At 36.0% G+C, this 24,771-nt stretch overlaps 2 protein-coding genes across 4 annotated transcripts in view; one reads left to right on the forward strand and one right to left on the reverse strand.

Annotated features, from left to right (window-relative positions):
- The window catches only part of LOC117315885 (WD repeat-containing protein 49-like), a gene marked incomplete at its 5' end in the record, with an annotated part of 74,785 nt that overhangs the window by 39,497 nt on the left and 10,517 nt on the right, over window positions 1-24,771 (forward strand). Inside the window, 4 exon segments of the mRNA XM_033870296.1 lie at window positions 253-318; window positions 854-983; window positions 1,633-1,751; window positions 16,347-16,385. Of these exon segments, the coding sequence (XP_033726187.1) occupies window positions 253-318; window positions 854-983; window positions 1,633-1,751; window positions 16,347-16,385 (354 nt within the window).
- On the reverse strand, window positions 9,708-22,733 carry LOC117315886 (UDP-GlcNAc:betaGal beta-1,3-N-acetylglucosaminyltransferase 9-like). Of its 3 annotated transcripts, XM_033870298.1 has the most exons (3): window positions 22,569-22,733; window positions 20,983-21,236; window positions 9,708-12,982 (listed from the first exon to the last, which is right to left on the reverse strand). In XM_033870298.1, the coding sequence occupies exon 3, from the start codon at window positions 12,378-12,380 to the stop codon at window positions 10,815-10,817; it is 1,566 nt and encodes a 521-aa protein (XP_033726189.1). In that variant the 5' UTR covers window positions 12,381-12,982; window positions 20,983-21,236; window positions 22,569-22,733; the 3' UTR covers window positions 9,708-10,814. The 3 variants fall into 3 exon arrangements, with proteins under 3 accessions (XP_033726189.1, XP_033726188.1, XP_033726190.1); XM_033870297.1 differs by lacking the exon at window positions 22,569-22,733 and having other exon boundaries at window positions 20,983-21,437; XM_033870299.1 differs by lacking the exons at window positions 20,983-21,236; window positions 22,569-22,733 and adding an exon at window positions 20,500-20,934.

The raw sequence follows: 24,771 nt of genomic DNA on the forward strand, positions 1-24,771 counted from the left end.
TCTCAATATCTTGACCTCTATGTGACCATGTTTAGTCAATGAGAATTGAGGAAAAATGGACCATATATCTAATATTCATTTAGATATATTTCGTTTTGAGACTTATAATATTTCAAGCTACATGTAATATTTCTTTTGATATGATGTGGTCGGTTAATTTGTCAACAGCAATAATGAGAGAACAGCCATATTATTTATATGTACTGGTAGATCTTAATTTACTGTATTTACATTTTGTTTTCTTTGTATCAGGAAGAACATTGGAAGATAGAGACGTATGATCCAGCGGAGGAACTAGAAGACGAGGAAGGCAACAGTGTAAGGGAGATAACTCTGTCATACTTGTAACATATCAGAAACTATCCGTAATAGATTTGTTTTAAATGAACAAAAATTTATCCAGATTTAAAATTTGTATATAAATACCTTTATCATCCAGTATGAACATTTTTTTTTCTGTAATGTATTATGTGTAAGTCCAGAGGGCAGAGACATGACCTTTGTCTTAAAGTCAGAGGTAACAGCTAATTGCAGGACTGTGACATTTGCTGGTAGTTTCTCTGAAGAGTAGTAATATATTAGTGGTATTATAGCAGGATGAATAAGGCTATTTCTCCAATGCAATGATGTTATTATTTCAGAATTTGCTAAATACAACTAGACCAAAATATTTACAGTATTTGTGACAAGAAAATAATTAAGATATTTTGCAAGGCTTTAAGATTACAGTTTTAGGTATTTTTTCTATAAATTCAATAAATTGACACCTTAAAATGTTCTGAACCATCAGTGAGACATCCAATTATCAGAGATGTATACCACATACTGAGAAAGAGTTTTCTCCCTTTGTTAGGATGAGGAGCCTGAGGAACAAGAGGAGGAAGATTTGGAAATTGAGGTGGAGAGTGTGTGGGAGCCTGATGAACGCGCTATCACAGAGCCGGACACACACAGGTTCAACACCTGGGACAATACCTGTTTAGGTAGGGTAACATGTATATCAGTCGGCATTACTGTAACATTGCTATCAGGGGAGACAACTTTGGTAGAAAATTACTGGATGGCATACTGTTTACTAAATATCAGAGGAAGCCCCTCTGGTAAAATGAATATCTATATGAGAGGACATTTCATTATCTGGACTCAGAAAGGTTACTCTTGGAAACAAATCTAGGGTGCCACACTACTTATTATCAGGGGAGACCACTCTGGTTTATTCACAATCTATGAATCTGGTTTAATTTTGATCAGGGCAGATAATTTTTGTAAAATATTATCCTGCGGAGACCATTCTTGTAAAATAGTATTCAGAGGAGACAAATCTGGTAATGTATGATTAGGGACTCTGGTTAAATTATAATGAGATGAGACCAGTCTTGTAAAATAGTATTTAAGGGAGACCACTCTGCAAAAAATCAGCAGAGGAAGGGATAATCAAAGATTTTATAGTTCTTTCTAGGTCATACTTATGTATATCTGTAGGTATTTCATTATGTGTGACTTATTCCACAGATAAAGAAATATGAACTGGTATATCAAGGACAAAAACCTTGAATTTAGAAGGTGGAAATTAGTGTAAAAGACAGCCATTAAAATAGGAATCATAATTTCTAAAAACTTGTTTGGTTGTAGGTAAGAATTACCAGGAGACAAGAGTACGTAAAAGAGAGAGGAAACAACCAGGGACGATTCCAAACCTACCCTACCTGACTTGGGAGAAAACCGGACAGGCACCGGCTGGCCCTTACTCTGTAAGTCTATTAATATCCTCTGAAACAGCTAGATTGGGTTCTTTTTTGTAGTAGAACCAAGAAATGATGATCTGTCTTTACCAGAAACCTTATTGAGGTATGCTGAGACAAGAACTTATGTGATGTACATGGGAATGTTTTTGATTATTGATATAAATTGTTTATTTCAGGTGTTTTCATTTAGGTAAATGTTTTAAATAGGCCCTTCATAGGAATACTATGATCAGAGTTATGTCCCCCTGATCAGGTGTTATTTCATCATATTTGTACAGTTTCTCAGGGGTACTTTGATCAGAGTTATGTCCCCTGATCAGGTATTATTTCATCATATTTGTACAGTTTGTCAGGGGTACTTTGATCAGAGTTATGTCCCCGGATCAGGTGTTAATTTATGTAAACTGTTTATTTCAGATGTCTCCATTAAGGTTATATAATTCAATCTTCCTTAAGCATTTCAATTGACTTGAAAATTTTAAAACCCATAATGTAAAGAATGATGTGGCCATTTAATTTGGCTGATAACGCAGCGTAATGATTTCTAAGAGAAATGAGCTCTTCAGTAAAAGTAGATTTCACAGGGACATGGTACATACATATCTGGTACAGTTAATCAAATTATAAGGATTACCTTGAATATATTTTTCATGTTCTGCACCTATAACACACAAAAAATGGAGTATACTCAGCTGTTTACTTTAGAGCACACTCTGATTACCAGGTATCTGTTATATTTCAATAACATAAAATATATGGTAAGGTTAATCCTTATTATCATAATAGTTTTGGTAAGCCCTTTTCAGGTTTACTGTGACCAGAGTTATGCCCCCTTCTGGTCAGGTTTTAATGGGTCAGTATTGACAATATGGTAGAGTATCTGTGATCCACACAGGTGGCTGGTGTGACTGTGCTCTTGGGAAAAATTCTATAAGATGATTGTTTTCAACTGATATCACTTTTTTTTTCGGTGTGTCTGTCGATTATCTTTTTCTTTTTTTTCTGTCTGTGCTGGTCTGTCTGTCCAGCCGTCCTTTTCTTTTATTTTCTTTCCATTCTTCTTTCTTTTCTTCTCTTTCTATATGCTTGATGATTTATGAAAAATTTATTTTGATCCGTGCTTTCAACATTTGCATTAATGTCTCTGATTTCAGTACAGTAGTCACTTGATAAGAAGAATGTCTCTGCTATGGCTCAGTGGTTTCTAAATTAGGCAGGAGCATACTACAGTCATGCCAAGTTAATGATATCCATATTTTCTGGGAGTCAGCATTATTTAATTTTTCATCTTTCTCAGAAGTAGGCTGAATGCATATTCCTATGTCCCTGATGGCAGGATTCAATGCATATTCAAATTTCATTTTTGCTAGGTACATGTACATTAAAATTTCCTTGATGGCAGATTTTCAATGCATATCCATAGTTCTTATGATGGTGGCAGATTTGGGGATGCATTTCAATTTTTTTCTTTCTGTGTTAATGCATATTCATATTTCCATTGGTGCTACTTCTGGTTCATACATATTCATATTTCCTTCATTACAGGATAATTTAAGGCATAGATTCACAAATATTTTAATTTCTTCATGGTAGGTTTGATGCATATTTATACAACAACAAACAAATAAGTTACATTTCATATTATTTAATCATACAACCATTGTTTTGTCAAGAGGATGGCAAAAACAAATTCACTGCACATAACTTAATGTAGAATTAAGACATTTAGACTGAGTCTGGCTTTCATTCCTTTAATATTTACAGTATCCATCGATTGATGTCAATAGTGATAGCGAGGGTCTATATAACTATTACAGTGCTAATGTACAGCTACTATAAATAGACATGTTATCAAAGGCCGGACTGACTCATACAAGTGTAGGCCTAATCTTTGTTCAATAGTACCTTATCGTGTTGGCGTAATTCTGAGATAACAAGTTGGACTGCATGTACCTTGTCCACAGAGCTTTCTAGCAGTCAAGGCCCCTGTCCACAAACGGGAAAACACAAAAGTATTCTTAATGTCAATATTGAAGAGTGCTGTATGTTAATTTTTCTCACTGATAACACTGTTTCCACCTGACGACAGGAAAATGGTGCACCCCTAATCAGGATCAAATCCCAATAATTCACTCCATTGATCAGGCTCAACATCTACGAGGCCAGATAAATTATCTACTGTACCAAATTTCACCAACATTATTCAAATACTATACTTATCAGATTCTGCGAAAAGAAAAAGCGCAAGCCCCTTTATTTTTGCAGAATCATCAATACCAAAATAGATCAGTGGTTCAGGGGGGGCCCCAAACATTAATCTTTTTCTCTATAAGGACACTTTTTTCTTGGATAAATATGTAATTTTGTATGACGATACACTCTGATATGCTGTTGTGCAAGACAAAAATTTTAAAAAAAAGATTAAAAATGTCTTGATAGAAATACTGTAAAGATGGTTATTTTCCCGATTTCCATATGTACACTATTTGAATTGGGATAATTTTTTCAATCTATCCACCCATTTGCTGTTCCGGATTAGGCAAATTGATATCAAAATAATATGTGCGGGGACATTTTTTGCAGCCCAAAAGACTCTGTATAATTAGTGTAAATTTCCACGTTTATAGTAGAACTTTTTACCTAGATGACAATAGTACATGTATGTTGTTGTTATTGTTGTTGTTGTTGATGATGTTGTTGCTGTCAGTATTTAAAAGATGGCCTGGTATAATGTGCCAGGTCTGTGATATATGTCAAAGTCAATTCTTAGCTTTTAATTTGCACCACAATGGATTTCATATAAATTTCATTATCTTGAGCAATCAATATTTTACGATTCAAAACAAAATTAACAGCAATGTAAATTCTAAAACAAATAAAATCTACCAATATTTCATCAGAATCATGATGAATACATTTGTATGCCATGCAAAGCTTAAATTTCTTCAATAAAATGTGACAATGTTAACAAGATTAACATATTTGATATGATAAATGTCCTAGGGACATTAAACTCAAAATAATTACAAAATTATAATAATAATAATTTAGAGTTCTTTTAAACCTCTATATCACAATAATACAGCCATATCATATAGGGGTTTATTTATATATATTGTCCATGGTCATTGGGTCTTCGGCAACCATTGTCTTTCTCATCTCAGGATCATACAGCCCGAGCTGCCATTTTGCCACTAAAACAGCTTAGACACAACATTCCTAGCACTGCCACATCACATACTCATTTACAGCAGAGTGGACTGGGACACAACACAGTAAAGTGTCCTAAGATACAACACAGTGCCCGTGCTGGGACACAAAATTGCCACCTTTCATATCCCTACGTCCTGAATCACTGGACCACGAAAACACATGGAGAGCTTTATATGAAAACCACAGTGTTGTGGGAAAACCAGTTTATTTCTATTTCTTGTTTCCGTTTTGAAGTCTTTTTGAACCAGCTCCAATGCTGGATTCATCCAGGAAGAAGGTCACACTAAAAGTCTAGAAATAAGATAACTTATCAACAAATGTGACTTCATTGTCCGGTAATAAGCCTTCCACCCCTGACACTGAGTCTGGTAATAAGCCTTCCACCCCAGACACTGAGTCTGGTAATAAGCCTTCCACCCCTGACACTCGATCTGGTAATAAGCCTTCCACCCCTGACACTGAGTCTGGTAATAAGCCTTCCACCCATGACACTGAGTCTGGTAATAAGCCTTCCACCCCAGACACTGAGTCTTGTACTAAGCCTTCCACCCCAGACACTCAGTCTGGTAATAAACCTTCCACCCCTGACACTCAGTCTGGTTATAAGCCTTCCACCCCTGACACTCGGTCTGGTAATAAGCCTTCCACCCCTGACACTGAGTCTGGTAATAAGCCTTCCACCCCTGACACTGAGTCTGGTAATAAGCCTTCCACCCCAGACACTGAGTCTTGTACTAAGCCTTCCACCCCAGACACTCAGTCTGGTAATAAACCTTCCACCCCTGACACTCAGTCTGGTAATAAGCCTTCCACCCCTGACACTGAGTCTGGTAATAAGCCTTCCACCCCTGACACTCAGTCTAGTAATAAGCCTTCCACCCCTGACACTGAGTCTGGTAATAAGCCTTCCACCCCTGACACTGAGTCTGGTAATAAGCCTTCCACCCCAGACACTGAGTCTGGTAATAAGCCTTCCACCCCTGACACTGAGTCTGGTAATAAGCCTTCCACCCCTGACACTGAGTCTGTTAATAAGCCTTCCACCCCTGACACTCAGTCTGGTAATAAGCCTTCCACCCCAGACACTCAGTCTGGTAATAAGCCTTCCACCCCTGACACTCGGTCTGGTAATAAGCCTTCCACCCCAGACACTGAGTCTGGTAATAAGCCTTCCACCCCTGACACTGAGTCTGGTAATAAGCCTTCCACCCCAGACACTCAGTCTGGTAATAAGCCTTCCACCCCAGACACTCAGTCTGGTAATAAGCCTTCCACCCCTGACACTCGGTCTGGTAATAAGCCTTCCACCCCAGACACTCAGTCTGGTAATAAGCCTTCCACCCCTGACACTCGGTCTGGTAATAAGCCTTCCACCCCTGACACTCAGTCTGGTAATAAGCCTTCCACCCCTGACACTGTGTCCGGTAATAAGCCTTCCACCCTTGACACTCAGTCCAGTAATAAGCCTTCCACCCCTGACACTGAGTCTAGTAATAAGCCTTCCACCCCAGACACTGAGTCTGGTAATAAGCCTTCCACCCCAGACACTGAGTCTGGTAATAAGCCTTCCACCCCAGACACTCAGTCTGGTAATAAGCCTCCATCCCTGACAATCAGTCTAGTAATAAGCCTTCCACCCCTGACACTGAGTCCAGTAATAAGCCTTCCACCCCTGACACTGAGTCTGGTAATAAGCCTTCCACCCCAGACACTAAGTCTGGTAATAAGCCTTCCACCCCAGACACTCAGTCTGGTAATAAGCCTTCCACCCCTGACACTGAGTCTGGTAATAAGCCTTCCACCCCAGACACTGAGTCTGGTAATAAGCCTTCCACCCCAGACACTCAGTCTGGTAATAAGCCTTCCACCCCAGACACTAAGTCTGGTAATAAGCCTTCCACCCCAGACACTCAGTCTGGTAATAAGCCTTCCACCCCTGACACTGAGTCTGGTAATAAGCCTTCCACCCCAGACACTCAGTCTGGTAATAAGCCTTCCACCCCAGACACTCAGTCTGGTAATAAGCCTTCCACCCCAGACACTCAGTCTGGTAATAAGCCTTCCACCCCTGACACTGAGTCTTGTACTAAGCCTTCCACCCCAGACACTCAGTCTGGTAATAAGCCTTCCACCCCAGACACTCAGTCTGGTAATAAGCCTTCCACCCCAGACACTGAGTCTGGTAATAAGCCTTCCACCCCAGACACTCAGTCTGGTAATAAGCCTTCCACCCCAGACACTCAGGCTGGTAATAAGCCTTCCACCCCTGACACTGAGTCTGGTAATAAGCCTTCCACCCCAGACACTGAGTCTGGTAATAAGCCTTCCACCCCTGACACTGAGTCTGGTAATAAGCCTTCCACCCCTGACACAGAGTCTAGTAATAAGCCTTCCACCCCTGACACTGAGTCTGGTAATAAGCCTTCCACCCCTGACACTCAGTCCAGTAATAAGCCTTCCACCCCTGACACTGAGTCTGGTAATAAACCTTCCACCCCAGACACTCAGTCTGGTAATAAGCCTTCCACCCCTGACACTCAGTCCAGTAATAAGCCTTCCACCCCAGACACTCAGTCCAGTAATAAGCCTTCCACCCCTGACACTGAGTCTGGTAATAAGCCTTCCACCCCAGACACTGAGTCTGGTAATAAGCCTTCCACCCCTGACACTGAGTCTAGTAATAAGCCTTCCACCCCTGACACTCAGTCTGGTAATAAGCCTTCCACCCCAGACACTCAGTCTGGTAATAAGCCTTCCACCCCTGACACTGAGTCTGGTAATAAGCCTTCCACCCCAGACACTGAGTCTGGTAATAAGCCTTCCACCCCAGACACTCAGTCTGGTAATAAGCCTTCCACCCCCGACACTGAGTCAGAAGTTATATCCCAGGATTGTTACAGTATGTATAGAGAATCTTACTCTTGTGACTATGTGGTACAGAATTTATTTAACTGGTTCAATAATCTGATATTCCCCATGCCTTTAGTCCTTATCACATGTGTAAGATTCCTTCAATATGAGTAAAAAAAATCAATTTTGATTAAAAAACAGACAGACAAATTTAGACTGGGACAGTACAATTTTCTCTGCAAATAGTTGTATAGCATAAATTTATAGTGATGTTATAACTTTGATGTTACAAGGCCTCATCAACATGTTACAACATCTGACTCATGATATTTATGACATAGCCGTATGACATGGTTATGTGATGAATATATAGTATCATTACTGAAGAATCATAGAATTTTCTATGAATTTAATTATTTGTGTTAAAATTTCAAATAAACTATCTGTGAATAAATCACTCCTGCATGGTTTTAATTCCATTCCCTACGTCTGTCAGGGATATCACACTGGGGTAAGATTTAGAAATTTTTTCCCAGATATTTTTTTTTATTTTATGAAAATCTCATTGCAATTCTCAGAATGTACGTATGTAATTTAATCTCATCTTCTTTCTTTAAAATTCTGAAATTCTCTTGTAACTTTAAAGATCTAGAATTACCCCTTCTGTCTGATTTTGGCACATTAAAATTGATATAAAGTATAGCAAAATAGGCATAAAATGATAAAAAAAAAATGCTTAAAAAATGTTATTTTCACTTTATACAACATGTTAACACTGTTGAGGTTTTCAGAGTTTAGTAAATGCTAATTGGACAATTTAGAAAAATACTATGGAGGTTTTCAGAGCGTAATTAATGCTGATTGGACGATTTAGAAAAATACTATTGAGGTTTTCAGAGCGTAATTATTGCTGATTGGACGATTTAGAAAACTGTAATGTCATCCCAAAAACTGGGATCATTTGAGACAACTTAATTTTGACATTATCTTCAAAGGATTCACACATTAATGACAACCTTTATGTAAAATATATATTAAAGAGTTTTCTCCAAATAAGGTTTTGATATAATAAGGTAATATGGATCATTATGTTAACTTCACAAATCATGATCAAAACTCTAGCTCTCCAATTTGGAAAGCCTTTAAAAACGTGGGGGTTTTATTGCTGAAAAAAAATTCTTGTTAAAAATTTTTATTACTAAATCTGTAATCAACTCATTTTTTAAAGATAAAACATGTTAAAAAAGAAAATGATTGTATATACATTATGTACTTATATGTACCTTGTTATATAAAAATAGTTAATTTCATTTTCAAATTCTTGTTTAAAATTTGTATTACTAAATCTGTAATCAACTCATTTTTTAAAGATAAAACATGTTAAAAAAGTAAATGATTGTATATACATTATGTACTTATATGTACCTTAAAATTGTTATACATGTATAAAAATAGTTAATTTCATTTTAAAACAATCTACAGTTTGATATCTAAATTTTGCACTGGAGACTAACAAATTCACAGAAATAAACTTGATTATTGTCCAATTGTTTGGCATGAATTAATTTATTTGCTAACACAAATGACAACTGGTATTGTATTTGTCCTCAAATAAGCCCCCTCTCCTAGTTTAAAGGGGACTGTATTTATCCTCAACTAAACATGCTCTCCTAGTGTAACTAAATGCCCTCCCCTAGTGTAACTAAACACCCTCCCCTAGTGTCCTCCCCTAGTGTAACTAAATAACTAAATGCCCTCCCCTAGTGTAACTAAACGCCCTCCCCTGGTGTAACTAAACGCCCTCCCCTGGTGTAACTAAATGCCCTCCCCTAGTGTAACTAAATGCCCTCCCCTAGTGTAACTAAATGCCCCCCCCCCCCCCCCCCCCCCCCCCCCCCCCCCTATTCTGCGAAAAAAATTGAAGAAGGGGGCTTATTTGCGGATAACCTATACAGAAATCAAAATGGCAGCCATTTTATTTTGTTTTTCACATCAACAACAGCTGGCAAGGCACTTCCTGGACAATTTCAAATTTAATAAATATCATAAAATACCTCGTTCTCATTGTAGGTTCAACTTCATATTCACGCATTCTACATGTCTACTAAAACGTCATAATTATACTGAGATCTACTAAAACGTCATAATTATACTGAGATCTACTAAAACGTCATAATTATACTGAGATCTACTAAAACGTCATAATTATACTGAGATCTACTAAAACGTCATAATTATACTGAGATAATTTAAACAGGATCTTAAGTTTGTTTCATTTCAGATATGAATTTATGAAGCACTTAACATACTTGCCAAATATTTCGTAAAATTAAAGAAAAAACAAATGAAAGATTTCAAATGAAATAAAGGTGAGGTACGATACCTATATGACAAGTTAAATGGTATGCCAAATTTATTCACAAATGAGACCCCTCCCCTTTTGTAAAATTGAGATTTAAAGTTTGGAGAGGTTTTTTTTGTGAAGCTGAAAGACTTTAGCTTATTAAAAAAGAAAAAAGAAAAAAAAGATGATTATGCAAAAAATGGAGAAGTTTATTTATATAATTATTTGCAGGCAGGGTGTTATTTGCGGATTTACATGTATATTATATAAGTAATCCATTGTTTGTTGTTTAAATATTTTTCTCATAAATAGGAAGGTTTAAACAGGATTCAGATAATATTCAAACTGTAATCATTTAAAAAAGTGAAGGACATTTACAAAATAGAAAATGTAAATTTAGATATGCATGACACTTAACATAATTACAAGGTCTAATTGACAGAGAGACAACACTGTTTGTACTCTGGAAATCAGTAGATCAACAAAAATGTTAAATTTCAGAAAATCCGCATAGGCTGTAAATGTCCTATTGTTTTAAAAAAGGAAAATATAACACTGAGCAAAGTTTTTTTAATTAAAAAAATATAGTCTTTTTTCAAAAGTTTTATTTAAGAAAAAAATATGGAGACATAAATGGTTAAATTTAAATTTTGATTTAGATTTTAAGGGATATATAACGGTTTGGTCTGATAATGCATTTCTTCCATTTTCCGTGAACATTTCTGCATCCTTTCCCAGTATGTTTGTAGTAGGCTGGGAGGTATTTCATGAGAAGTCACGATTCTGTATCGATAGCTACACTCGTCAAAACTTGCACGCATGTGAAAGAATCCATCGATATAGACTGGCTGAACGTTTAGTTTTTTCGTACACAATGCTATGAATACATCCTCAAGATGAAAAAATGGAATGTTTTTCGATACTTGTAGAATTTGAAGCACAAAATCGATACTCATTATGTATCCAGTTCCCGAACACATCGGTGGAAATGAAGAATGTGTGTAGCTCTTGTAAGATACAAACCATTTTGAACTTTTCTCCCTGTGGGGCAAGGATCGTCCCCAGCAATGGCCACCGATAAAGTTTGTTTTCGGAGCTCCTTTCAGAATATTTGGTAAAATTAAAGTGTTTACAAACATATCACCATCTGTTTTCATCATATATTTTGTATTTCTGCAGAATTCCGAGACCCAGCGAAGCTCAGATAGAGTTTTATAGGTTAGGTTGGAATAAGAATCCTTGAATTGTAACTGTACTATATCATGGTAACGCTCACTCTCAGCTTGTAGCTGCTCCTGTGTCTGGGGATCCTCAATACTTCCTATGAAAAAAACACATTTCATGTTCACGGACTCCATCAATGAAGTGGATGCCCATGTTTGCCGGATGACTTTACGTGCTTCTTGATTTGTAGGTGATGAAGAAACGGCAATTAATAAATCCAAATCTCCTGAATGTTTGCACATTGATTCTGGGTTGATAAGATACTTGAAATCATTTTTGAAGCAAGAGTCACATACCTTAGGTCTTTCTGAATGATCACTTGGAGTGTTTTGAGGAGTTTTGTCGGAATGTTTCTCAGGGTTGGGAAGTTTGTCCATTTGCCCCAAACTTTCCGGCTTATTCCTATGGGATATCTTATTTAAAACACTCTGAAGATTTCCTAAAATATCTTTGTGCAGAACAGTCTGATTTTTCTGATCATCTGATGGTATATTATTAGTCTGACTGAGTACAGGAGAAATTTTATTTCTTTGGTCTTTTGACCTTTGACCTGTAACCTTTGGAACAAGGTTATCGCCACCCTTTGAACTTTGACCTGTCACTTTTGGAATAACATTATCTTCCTTTTCTGACCTCTGGTTCCTTACTGGTTTGGTTTCATGATTTATTTCTTTTTCATTAAGTTCCTGTTTGATATCCTGCAAAAGAGACTCAATTCGATTAAGCATGTCCTTGTCCATTTCAACTTTCTTCTTTTCTTCTGCATGTGCTGACACCATTTTCACATCCTGTGTTAAATGAGTTCCTTCCTTTGTTCCATTTCTTTGAACATGCACTGTTTCTTGTCCGAAAAGTCTTCCGAAATTAGTATCATTGCGCCATGCTTTTTGTTTGTTGGAATTTGAATAATTTGTTACAGTTGATGGCATTATAAAAAACAACAATGTAAATATTGACATAGAAATCAGTAATAAATATAACAGACGTATCTTTAGTCTAGACATAACTGTCTTCGTAGCCAATTCAAAATTTAAATAAAATTTTTACAAAAATAAAAAGTTATAACAATTTGGATGTGGATTTCATTGGATAATGTTTCCATTCATTGGATAAAAATGTTTTCATATCAAGAATAAATTTTGGATAATTTTGTTGTAGACATATTTCTTCCCTGTAGATAGGTGGGATTAAGATAACAAGTATTTGATGTGTGAGTCATACACTAAAACAGTGACCTATACCAAAGCCATAGAGGACAAATCACATGATCTGATGGTTTTCCTTTGAGACTGTTCACTGGATCCCTCAACCATGAACAATACTGTGTAAGGTTGACCACTGTCTGGAATGTTTGAATAAATAAAAGTTAAAAAGTTCAACGTATTACATCCTATAATAATCCTTTCGGTTATTCACAAGAACGGCTATGAATTCTTATTTTTATGGGCGCGGATTTTGTTTATTTTCCATCCCGTCTTTGTAATGATAAGTAGTTTGAGTGAAATGTTGCTTCTTCATTATAATACCACAGTTTCACGATTTATTTGAAGTCCATTTTTCATCTGATCTGTTTATACTGCTGCCTCCCTAGGAATGGTTTCATTAACTGCAAAAAAAAAGGAGATAACTATAAAGAAATGAGGTTTTTAGAATTTCATAAATCAAACAATATTTGCTATTAAGTTTTGTTCTACATACTCCAATGTAATAAGAATGCAATATGTGTTATGAGACAATAACAGCATTTGATCATGTGACCAGTCTAATGTGATGTCACCAAATATGAAGTGACAACAGTGAGATTTGTGTAAATAGCAAACTTTCTCTCAGGGAAATTTATGCAAATAAATTATGGGGAAAACGCAAGATTTTAACTGCCCTCAACTCATAAAGTGTTATTTCTCAAAATCACAAATTCAATGCAAAAAATTAGATTACAATTAATGCCCAAAATGTGTCTCTCAGTAAAGTGTTTTTAATATGTATGTATCTCTATGTTATTCTTCATGTAAATTCTTCAAAGCTCTGTGTTTCCTTTAAAAAAAAATCACATTTATTCAATAACTGTATGTTTTCCATTGTATTGCATAATCATGTGCACATTCAAAAGCCTACCTTTCACAGTCCAATATAATACCTGTAGTCTGTCCAATTAGTGCATTATTTTGTGTACTTGGACGACTACAGGTAACTGTATTTGACAGCTACAGGTGGTGTCTATGAATTACATTATGTAATTCTGGTGTATATACATATACATTATCAAGAAATAGATGACGTCAAAACTGTGTTTTAAGTAAGATATATAAGCCACTTATGTAGAGATTTATATTTTTTTGTATTTATACATCATGCTGTTTAATAAAAACGGCCAATTTTATTTGATACAAGGTGTTTTAAGTGTTTTCTGTTTGTTTACAAGTCTAACAGGCTTGTCATTGTAATGGTCTATATTGGGATTCGCTTGTAACAGGATATAAATTCTAGACAATGTGTTGGAATATAAAACAGTAAGTTTGTCAGTAATAGCAATGGCTCTGGTTATTGGACTGTAATATCATTTGCTGAAATATTCATTATTAATTTATAAACTGTATACCATAATCATCCTCAAATAAACCCCCTCCCTTTGTATACTCAGATAAGCCCACTCCCCTATAGTGTAAAATTTTAGGATCAAATTTATCCTCAAGTAAGCCCCTTCCCTTGTGTAAAAGTTTAGTACATTATTTATCCTCAAGTATAAGCCCCTTCCCTTGTGTAAAAGTTTAGTACATTATTTATCCTCAAGTATAAGCCCCTTTCCCTTGTGTAAAAGTTTAGTACATTATTTATCCTCAAGTAAGCCCCTTCCCTTGTGTAAAAGTTTAGTACATTATTTATCCTCAAATAGGCCCCCTTCCCTTAATGCAAAAAATTAGTATCAATGCTTGAGAATATCTTATTTGTGAAACATTTTTAGCTTGCTATTTATCAATTGATGATTCTGCACAAATGAAGAAGGGGGCTTATTTGCAGATAAATATTAATATATAAGAGTGAATAGAATAAAATGAATTTACTTTCCTTTTTTAGGAGATTTTTGGTGTTTAAAAATCTATCATGTAATGTAGTTGATAGTATAAATATTTAGCAAAAAGCAAATACATGACTTTAATAAATCATTTATTGAAGCATTGAAGTAAATCTTAATTCTTCGATTCTAATGTGAAATAACTGACAATATTTTGTTATTGTTTTGCCATCAGAATGCTTGAATAGAAAATTATATATACAAAAATTACATGGATAACGTATTGTTTAGGTTGGTATTATTTTCAACAAAGTGAAATCTTAGAAAAAAGAAATCCCAAATTCTGTTGCCCCAGGAATTATTTGAAGCTTGACAATAAAAGTTTCAGATCTCTGGCAGATTAGAAATACATGGTAGTGATCGAGTTCTGTCAGGTGCATCTTCTCCATCATGATCTTGGAGACCGACTTGCTGTTTTTTTTTACCTTCATTAAGAGTGTATCAGAAGGACAAACCAATAGAAGTCAATGCCCCTCTGGTTTGATGTCTTTTATTTAAGTGATGTCTTCTGTTTCAATGTCTGTATTTGGAGTCATAATACATCATTTAAGCTAGACCTGAATACCGCAACTTGCTGAAGTGAGATTGCATGTGTGCGGATCATGTGTGGCTCACAACAGACTAACATAAATCCACGTAATTGCTGATAGATATAAAATTTCAAGGAAATTAACATCTAAATACCTATTTATTTCCTGGATTATCTGTTCAATATTTACTTACTACATGATTTATATAACTGAGTCATTAATGTATTAAAAGGACAGCAAAAAGATGGATATACTAAGGAAAAATCTTAAGACTGGTATCAGATCAAATATGAGAATTTATCGTAGAATTCTGCTTTTTATAAAAATGGGGGGGGGGGGGGGGGGGATACAAAGGAATGCTTAAAAACCATCATATACATGTAATAGTCATGTGTTTTATATATTATGTACATGTACTGAATTTTACTCTGCACTGGGCCCCATACAAAGATCTGACTTTGAATTAACAGTTCTACCTTTTTAAGTACCCACACAAATATCAGACTGAAATACAGGAATATATTTACTGTATACTCTTATCTTCACAACCAAGTATGTGTATGAGCATGTAGGTACATGTACCCGTGAACCCATAAATTAAACGACAAAATTTTTATTGACTTTCCCTTTCTCAATCCTTTAGTATCAAAGATCAATATGATAAAATGTTCTGATACGAAATAACTCTTGACATGGTAAGTTTTATCGCAGTGATAATTTATGTGTACAGATGCCCTGGTATAAGCTGATTAATATATATGGATATTACAGGCCTAAATCATTGTCAGGAGAGTCTTATGTAACCTGGTATCAGGATATAGGTTTATTACTGTAGGTTATAACCAGGTACTTAACCAATGGTGCTGGCTTTATTACAGAAAATATTTGGTATGAATATATCATCACCAGGCCGTTCAGTAAGGGGAGAGGTCATGTGAATGGAAAGAGTGGAAAAGGGAAAGAAGCTCAAGGGGTCAAAGGTGGAGGCAAGACTGATAGAAAAGGGAAAGATAATGGGAGGGATGAGGGGATGGAAGGAGTACTAGTGGAACAGGGAAAGATTGGAAGGCAGTACGTGGGGCAGCTGCCTCAAGTACTGGACATAGGCTGGTGGTTTTTCTCAAGGCACTCAAGCTTTCCTCCACCTCCAAAACCTGGCACGTCCTTAAATGACCCTGGCTGTTAATAGCACATTAAACAAAATAAACCAAAAAAATATCCTTTTGATTTTCTGTGTAAATTTGAAATAAAAAATGTGAAAGAGCTGATACAAAATAAATATATGATAAAGAAATTACAAATGTACTGTATATGTTAGGGAAGCCTTTACCCAAACTTTATATATATCTGTGTTATGTCAATTTCAGCAACAACCCAGCAGTGGCATAAATGTTGTATATTGGACGGTAAATATATAACTGTGTTACAGACACATTGGCTAGTGCATTGTGGGATGCCTAACATTGCGTTATTGGGAGCATGTTGGTAATTGGACCACATCAAAATTTAATGGTGTTGGTGAAATAAGATTGATGTATTAACAATTTTGATTAAATGTTGATTGCAGAAATAAAAAAAAAACGGTGTTGGAATTAAAGTTTCACAAAATTTGGTATCAAATGATATTTTGAAATTTGCATTATTTTCAGCAAGACTGCATCCCTATTTAATACCTGTAGCAGAAAATGTCAATTTTCTGTTTTGTGTGTACTAGCTGTGACGTTTATTTCCATCAATATCAGTTTTATGTTGGTAATGTGAGATTTATAATCATATTGTTGTTTGTGAATCATTGTAGGAGCAGTTTGTGTAATGTTTGTATGAATTTATTGCTTTCAGCATCAAAATATCGGTGTAGGGATGCCTTTTGACGTCCATTATATGTATCGGGTAGGTCCGGTGAACTAATCTTTGTTCTGATTGGTTAATCATGATTGGAAATTATGCTTAAACTTACAAAAAATGTTTGTTATTAAATTCATTTATTTCTAGCTAAAAAATGATGATTTGATTTGCGTTAATATAATTAGATATTAATCATAGGTTTTATTTTTATTTTTCATTTGCATGGATTTCAGTGAACAAATAATTTGTAACTGATTTGAGGAATTTTAACATTTGATAAGTTAAACCAGAATGTTTGAAAATCTAATGTAAAAGTAAGAGAATTTTTAACCATGATCTTAACATGATATTGGAGTGTGGTTGGTTCAGTATGAATTAATTTTTGTTTTCTGACAGTTTGAAAAAAAATATCAAGTTTTATAACCTAAATCATTATTTGTTTTTTAGGATTTATTCTGTGTTGTGTTTTCAGCAGATTCATGTTTTAGAACCTCTTACCAGTTTATTGGTCCATTGCAAACTGATAACCAAGAAATATATGATGCTGGAATTGATTAGCCAAAAATTAGTTTACCTTAATAAGAAATAAAACCTTTGTGAAAATATTAGCAAAACTTTCTTATGAAGAATTTTCACAAATGGTGAATTTTTTAAAAAGCTACACAGTAAAATATTAGAGGAAAAACTGAAATGTTGTATTGATATTGACATCAGGTGGAAAAGTATTTCACAGATAGGAAAATTACTAGATAATCACATGAATACTTCCCATTTTATTTGTGTATGCATACATGTACCCATTTTAGCAACTAGGTAGATTGGAGCAATCAATGCAGTCTTCTAATTGTAAGTCAGCTTTTAGCAAAACCTCCCTGGTTTTCATTGATTTTTAACTGTTTTTCATGATATTCATAAAATGACACTACACATGTTTTAAACCAACAATATCATGAAATTAAGTTTATTTTTAGTCATCTAACTATTTGTGAAAATTTAGTAAGATGATGATAATATTTGAAGGTTTGTTCTGATCTGTGACAGTCCTCTCCCGTCTCCATCCCTACCAGTTGTTCATGAAAGCTGACTAAGCTAAGTTCCAGAAGTCAGAAGCTACTGGTCTAGAGTAATTTATTTCCTAGCAGCACACATTAAGCCAGGTAGCTTGAAGGACAAAGCGTTGTCAGCTTGCTGCATACATTTTATGAAAAATAAATATTTTCAAACATATGGTTTAATAATATTTAAAATTAGTATAATAAAAGGATGGAATTTTTATTCTAGAAGATATGGATTTGTTTTTATCCAATACTCATGGACTATGTAAGTGATTTCCAGGCAAAGTGTTGAAGACTGACAGGTGTTGTGGAGTTGTACATCAGAAGATCTCCATGTACATGTATACCTTGGATTACTATAACTAACCCGATTAGGAATTATTGCTATAGCAACCAATATCATCAGATGATTATAATAAGATACTTTTTCATCAGGCTCAAAGTTTTACACTGGAGAGAGGGCCTATTGCACGAGTATAGATATGGTAGGTTAAGTTTTACACTTTCGGAGAGGGCTTATTGAGAATAAATATGGTAGGTAAAGTTTTACACTGAAGAGAGGGCTTATTGAGAATAAATATGGTAGGTAAAGTTTTATACTGGGGAGAGGGCTTATTGAGAATAAATATGGTAGGTAAAGTTTTATACTTTGGGAGAGGGCTTATTGAGGATAAATATGGTAGGTAAAATTTTATACTGGGGAGAGGGCTTATTGAGAATAAATATGGTAGGTAAAGTTTTATACTGGGGAGAGTGCTTATTGAGAATAAATATGGTAGGTAAAGTTTTACACTTTCGGAGAGGGCTTATTGAGAATAAATATGGTAGGTAAAGTTTTATACTGGGGAGAGGGCTTATCGAGAATAAATATGGTAGGTAAAGTTTTATACTGGGGAGAGGGCTTATTGAGAATAAATATGGTAGGTAAAGTTTTATACTGGGGAGAGGGCTTATTGAGAATAAATATGGTAGGTAAAGTTTTACACTGAAGAGAGGGCTTATTGAGAATAAATATGGTAGGTAAAGTTTTATACTGGGGAGAGGGCTTATTGAGAATAAATATGGTAGGTAAAGTTTTATACTGGGGAGAGGGCTTATTGAGAATAAATATGGTAGGTAAATTTTTATACTGGGGAGAGGGCTTATTGAGAATAAATATGGTAGGTAAAGTTTTACACTGAAGAGAGGGCTTATTGAGAATAAATATGGTAGGTAAAGTTTTATACTTTGGGAGAGGGCTTATTGAGAATAAATAAGGTAGGTAATGTTTTACACTGGGGAGAGGGCTTATTGAGAATAAATATGGTAGGTAAAGTTTTATACTGGGGAGAGGGCTTATTGAGAATAAATATGGTAGGTAAAGTTTTACACTGGGGAGAGGGCTTATTGAGAATAAATATGGTAGGTAAAATTTTATACTTTGGGAGAGGGCTTATTGAGAATAAATATGGTAGGTAAAGTTTTATACTGGGGAGAGGGCTTATTGAGAATAAATATGGTAGGTAAAGTTTTACACTGGGGAGAGGGCTTATTGAGGATAAATATGGTAGGTAAAGTTTTATACTTTGGGAGAGGGCTTATTGAGAATAAATATGGTAGTTAAAGTTTTATACTTTGGGAGAGGGCTTATTGAGAATAAATATGGTAGGTAAAGTTTTATACTTTAGGAGAGGGATTATTGAGAATAAATATGGTAGGTAAAGTTTTATACTTTGGGAGAGGGCTTATTGAGAATAAATATGGTAGGTAAAGTTTTCCATTCCCTTCAACATGACACTGGTCTAAATTTAAGGTTATTATAACTATTATGGTACGTTTATGGTAATCTATGTTAGATTTGTTTGTCAGCCCTCTGGCAAATCAAATCTACTGCTGCCCTTTAGTGAGAGTTCCACTTAACTGTAACAGTCGAATAAACATTTATAGTAGTCAGTATAAATTGTCTGTGCATACAATTTACCTTTGTTTTTTCAGTAAAATGATTCTGTTTCAGAGAAATGAAAAAATGGAAATTTATGGATACAAATGTACATGTAAACTGATATAAACAGGCTTCAAATCTGTTTCCAAGAAAAGATTTTGGCAATAAATTAATTTCTGAAAATTTTACTTTTAAATATCTAGTTTTAATTTTCTGGGATGTAGGTACAATGTTTTGTTGATTCATTCCAAATCATATGACAGTCACATACAGGACGTGTTTGGTGTCATGCTAGTCTAGGTTACATTAAAACATGGCACATTGAGTTTTTAAGTTCAAAGGTACATGTGCATGCATATTGATTAAATTTAACATGCACATTTTGAATGATTTGCTTTGCATGGGATGTACGCTGTTTTTTATTATTATTATCATTTCTTTTTTATATGATAATGTATAATGTAAAGACCAATACAAATGATTTGAAAGTTATATTTTTTTTATTTTGTGACCATTTCTTTGGGAAAAAAAATATTGTAGGTTTAAATGGGTATAAACTAATTTAAAACATTTTTAGTTAATCCTCTGTCCCAGTCATACAGGAAGTAAATGAAAGCCTTGTCATAATTTAGCTCTTATACAAAACAAGATTAATTCTAGGAACCTACTAAATACCAGGTATACTGGTAATTTTCTTACCTTTCAGTCCTTAACGGATCTCCAATTGAATACGAAAAAGTATACAGTCACATGTCTTACTGTGTCTGTTTTCTCATGGTCAAGTTTTCTCATGGTCAAGTTTTCTCATGGTCAAGTTTTCTCCCACCTTAAAGTGTACCCCTTGACACTCCTATTACACCTAACAAGATGAGTGTAATGAATATAATTTTATGTAATTTGTTTCACAATGGTTAAGTTTTTAAAGCCAGCGGGCTACAGGTGAGTTGAAATGGTCTCACCGAGAATCTGCCCAGAATCTGCCCAGGTGTAATTTACCGACCCAGCATTTAATCGCAGTATTAAAGTCTCAATGGTTGTTGTCAAGGAAACCAGTATTCTTATCATTAAACCAATGTATATATTTATCAATGTATTTACAGTGATACACTATACATCTCACCGGTATATTCCAGCAGCCGACGGTGTAATGATGACAATGTCGTTATGATGTTAATAACTTACCTTAATGGTCTCTCCATTGATATAAACATCTAAGTTTGTAGAAATTCTGTATTAATTCCACCGTTATCAGATATTCACGAGCTGATAAAGTTTGGGGACGAGCTGATAAAGTTTGGGGACGTTAAACATCCTGTCCTGTTGTAGTATTATCACTTCACTGACCTCTTAGTGTGGTATCAGTGTCACTGCCTGGGACTGCCTACGTCACATGATCTTTATCTCCGAGTAGATCCGTCAGCTGTCCAGTACCATAGCTAAATGAACAATTAAATCTGCTCTGTTATATAATCCTGTCTGATGTTGTCCCACTAAACATTCGTCCTCATATGACTCTGGTTGATGTTGTCCACTAGAACACCCATCCTTATTTGACCCTGACTGATGTTGTCCCCCTAGACACCAGGGCCTTTCTCTTTTGACCTTAGATGTTTATATCCCCCTAGACACCAGGGCCGTCCTCTATGACCTTAGATGTTTATATCCCCCTAGACCCCAGGGCCGTCCTCTATGACCTTAGATGTTTGTGTCCCCCTAGACACCAGGGCCGTCCTCTATGACCTTAGATGTTTGTGTCCCCCTAGACACCAGGGCCGTCCTCTATGACCTTAGATGTTTGTGTCCCCCTAGACACCAGGGCCGTCCTCTATGACCTTAGATGTTGTTGTCCCCCTAGACACCAGGGCCGTCCTCTATGACCTTAGATGTTTGTGTCCCCCTAGACCCCAGGGCCGTCCTCTATGACCCTAGATGTTTATGTCCTAGACCCCAGGGCCGTCCTCTATGACCTTAGATGTTTGTGTCCCCCTAGACCCCAGGGCCGTCCTCTATGACCCTAGATGTTTATGTCGCCCTAGACCCCAGGGCCGTCCTCTATGACCTTAGATGTTTATGTCCTAGACCCCAGGGCCGTCCTCTAATGACCCTAGATGTTGGTGTCCCCCTAGACACCAGGGCCGTCCTCTATGACCCTAGATGTTTATGTCCCCCTAGACACCAAGGTCGTCCTCTATGACCCTAGATATTGTTGTCCCCCTAGACACCAAGGTCGTCCTCTATGACCCTAGATGTTGTTGTCCCCTAGACACCAGGGCCGTCCTCTATGACCCTAGATGTTTATGTCCCCCTAGACCCCAGGGCCGTCCCCTTATGACCCTAGATGTTTATGTCCCCTAGACCCCAGGGCCGTCCTCTATGACCCTAGATGTTTATGTCCCCCTAGACACCAGGGCCGTCCTCTATGACCCTAGATGTTTATGTCCCCCTAGACACCAGGGCCGTCCTCTAAAGACCCTAGATGTTGTTGTCCCTCTAGACACCAGGGCAGTCCTCTATGACCTTAGATGTTTGTGTTCCCCTAGACACCAGTGCCGTCCCCCTAGACCCAAGGGCCGTCCTCTATGACCTTAGATGTTTGTGTCCCCCTAGACCCAAGGGCCGTCCTCTATGACCCTAGATGTTGGTGTCCCCCTAGACACCAAGGCCGTCCTCTATGACCCTAGATGTTGCCGTCCCCCTAGACCCCAGGGCCGTCCTCTATGACCCTAGATGTTTATGTCCCCCTAGACACCAAGGTCGTCCTCTATGACCTTAGATGTTTGTGTCCTCCTAGATGCGTGTCCTGGCCGCCATTATGTCTCCTTATTAAGAGGCAGCCTTAAATGCTGAAAATATCCTTTTCACGTGGAATTTTAACCTAACATAACTCCTTTTGTATTCTGGAATTACGTAGGCACTGTCTGCCAGAGTAGATATTTGTTTGATTTTTTTTTACTCCAAGCTGGATCAGGTTTCTGGTTTAAACGCAAATGCCAGATACAACTTTAAGAAAAGAAAAGAAAAAAAAATACACAGTGTAGTGTTCACTGCTCAAGGCCATAAAATGTAAGAACACGAAATGATACAACTGAATTTACCTGTTAGATCATGTATGTGCAATACAGGTACACAGGTAAAATATATATGAATTTAACTGTCAATCTGTTGACCATCCGGTGGTGCAGGTTATCTGAAATTGACAAAAAGGATTCGGCACAAGTTCTTACAACTTAGTTAGCCTTCCAGTAACTTAAATACAATTTATGTACATTATGGCAGTCTTAACTTGTATATTTAGATAGAATTTTTATTTAGATAAATTGAATTAACACAATACCTTGTTATAACTTGTTGACTGTTGTTTCCCATTACTCTGTTTAAGAGTATTATTAACCAAGGTTTTTACACAAAAACACGATATGATTGCCTTCTTTACAAGGTAGTTATATCCTGTAGGCTGTACACCTTACAGGTAACATGTACATCACGGTACGCTTTACTTAGGGAACAAAGCTTTGTAAACAGACTTAGATACTTATCACAGCTTGAACTATCAAATAACACAATAACACAATTCTTCATTTATTCTATCATAGACACCAACTTTCATTCAATTTCGTGATTGTGTACAGTATGTTCAGAATCTCAAACCTGAACTGGCATGCCCACAGTTTTTACATTATAACTAGTACATAGATGTCATAATTATTGTATAATTTAATAAAATGTTTCAAAAATCATGGAAATAAGAATACCACTAAAACCTTAAATTGCACCCATGGAATAAACCATTACAATTCATGAAATAATCCATAAAATGAAACATTAAAATCAGTATAAAAAAACCATTATAACATCAACCATCAAAATTTATGAAATAAACAATTTAAATTCCATGAAACGATCATGGCCATGAAAGTAGTTTTTATTTGGACACAATAAAGATATTACCAAATTTTCTTAAACTCATGAATAATCCTTTTAACATAACTAACATCGATCACCTTCAGAATAATTCCAGATCAATAAAAATTCATTTTCAAAGACATTGTAATCAAGCAAAATTTCTTTTGAGAGTTTGGATGAATCAAGCCTTTTAATCTTTGCCTTTTATACCAAGTATTTTTTGCTATAACGTTGGGATAGTGGAACCTATACGTGACAAAGTCCATTTCAAACATTTTATTTGGTAAATATTTTTTGTTTAGATATAATGAGTATGGATATAACCCTCTGTATTTTTGACAGACAGACAGACAGACATGTGCAGACAGACGAACATTAAGAACTCTGCTTAAATATAGTTTAAGGTATTGTGTCAAAATAAAATCTATAGTTATATTTTTTCTTTGTCTTGAAATTAAGCACTCACAAAATCTTTAAAATGGAATTTCTTAGATTTTGGCATGTTTCTTAATAATGTATGTATGGATGGATTGATGGATACATACTTACCCAGGTATTAGCGTAATCATTGAGCAAACTTGATTCTGAAGTGCCGATATACGTGCGGGCTGCCGTTAGCAGGGCAGCAAAATTACTTGATTGTGTCCCGAATATGCGCGTGCACTTTGGGCACGTGCTGATCAATGTAAATTCCCTCCGGTCCCGGGTTCGAACCCCGGTCCGGCTGCTACATTTTCTCCTATCCTGTTACATATGTATACGTTTCTTAGGCTTGAACAATTGACCATGCAAATTATAGCATCTATATCCGATGGTAATTTTTAACATTTCTGCAGTGAGTTGTAAAATAGCACCAATATGTCTACAGAGAGAATGTATTATTTCCCTTTAATTACCTCCCATTATCTCAATATACACTGATGACCTCCCCTGATTTCTCTTAAAGGGCGAACTTGATTCTAGCTTGCCATATTGTGCTGGTTGCTGGTTTTGAGCTTGATGCTGGCACGTAAATTCAAGCAAAGCGGCCGAGTTGCAATTGGCCGACATAAACCAAAACATATTTAT

Source organism: Pecten maximus, chromosome 17 (genome assembly GCF_902652985.1).
Source record: "Pecten maximus chromosome 17, xPecMax1.1, whole genome shotgun sequence".
Taxonomy (NCBI): domain Eukaryota; kingdom Metazoa; phylum Mollusca; class Bivalvia; order Pectinida; family Pectinidae; genus Pecten; species Pecten maximus.

Excerpts from the sequence above, each read along its gene's own strand:
- LOC117315886 (XM_033870298.1), bottom strand. The coding sequence starts at position 12,380 with ATGTCTAGACTAAAGATACGTCTGTTATATTTATTACTGATTTCTATG.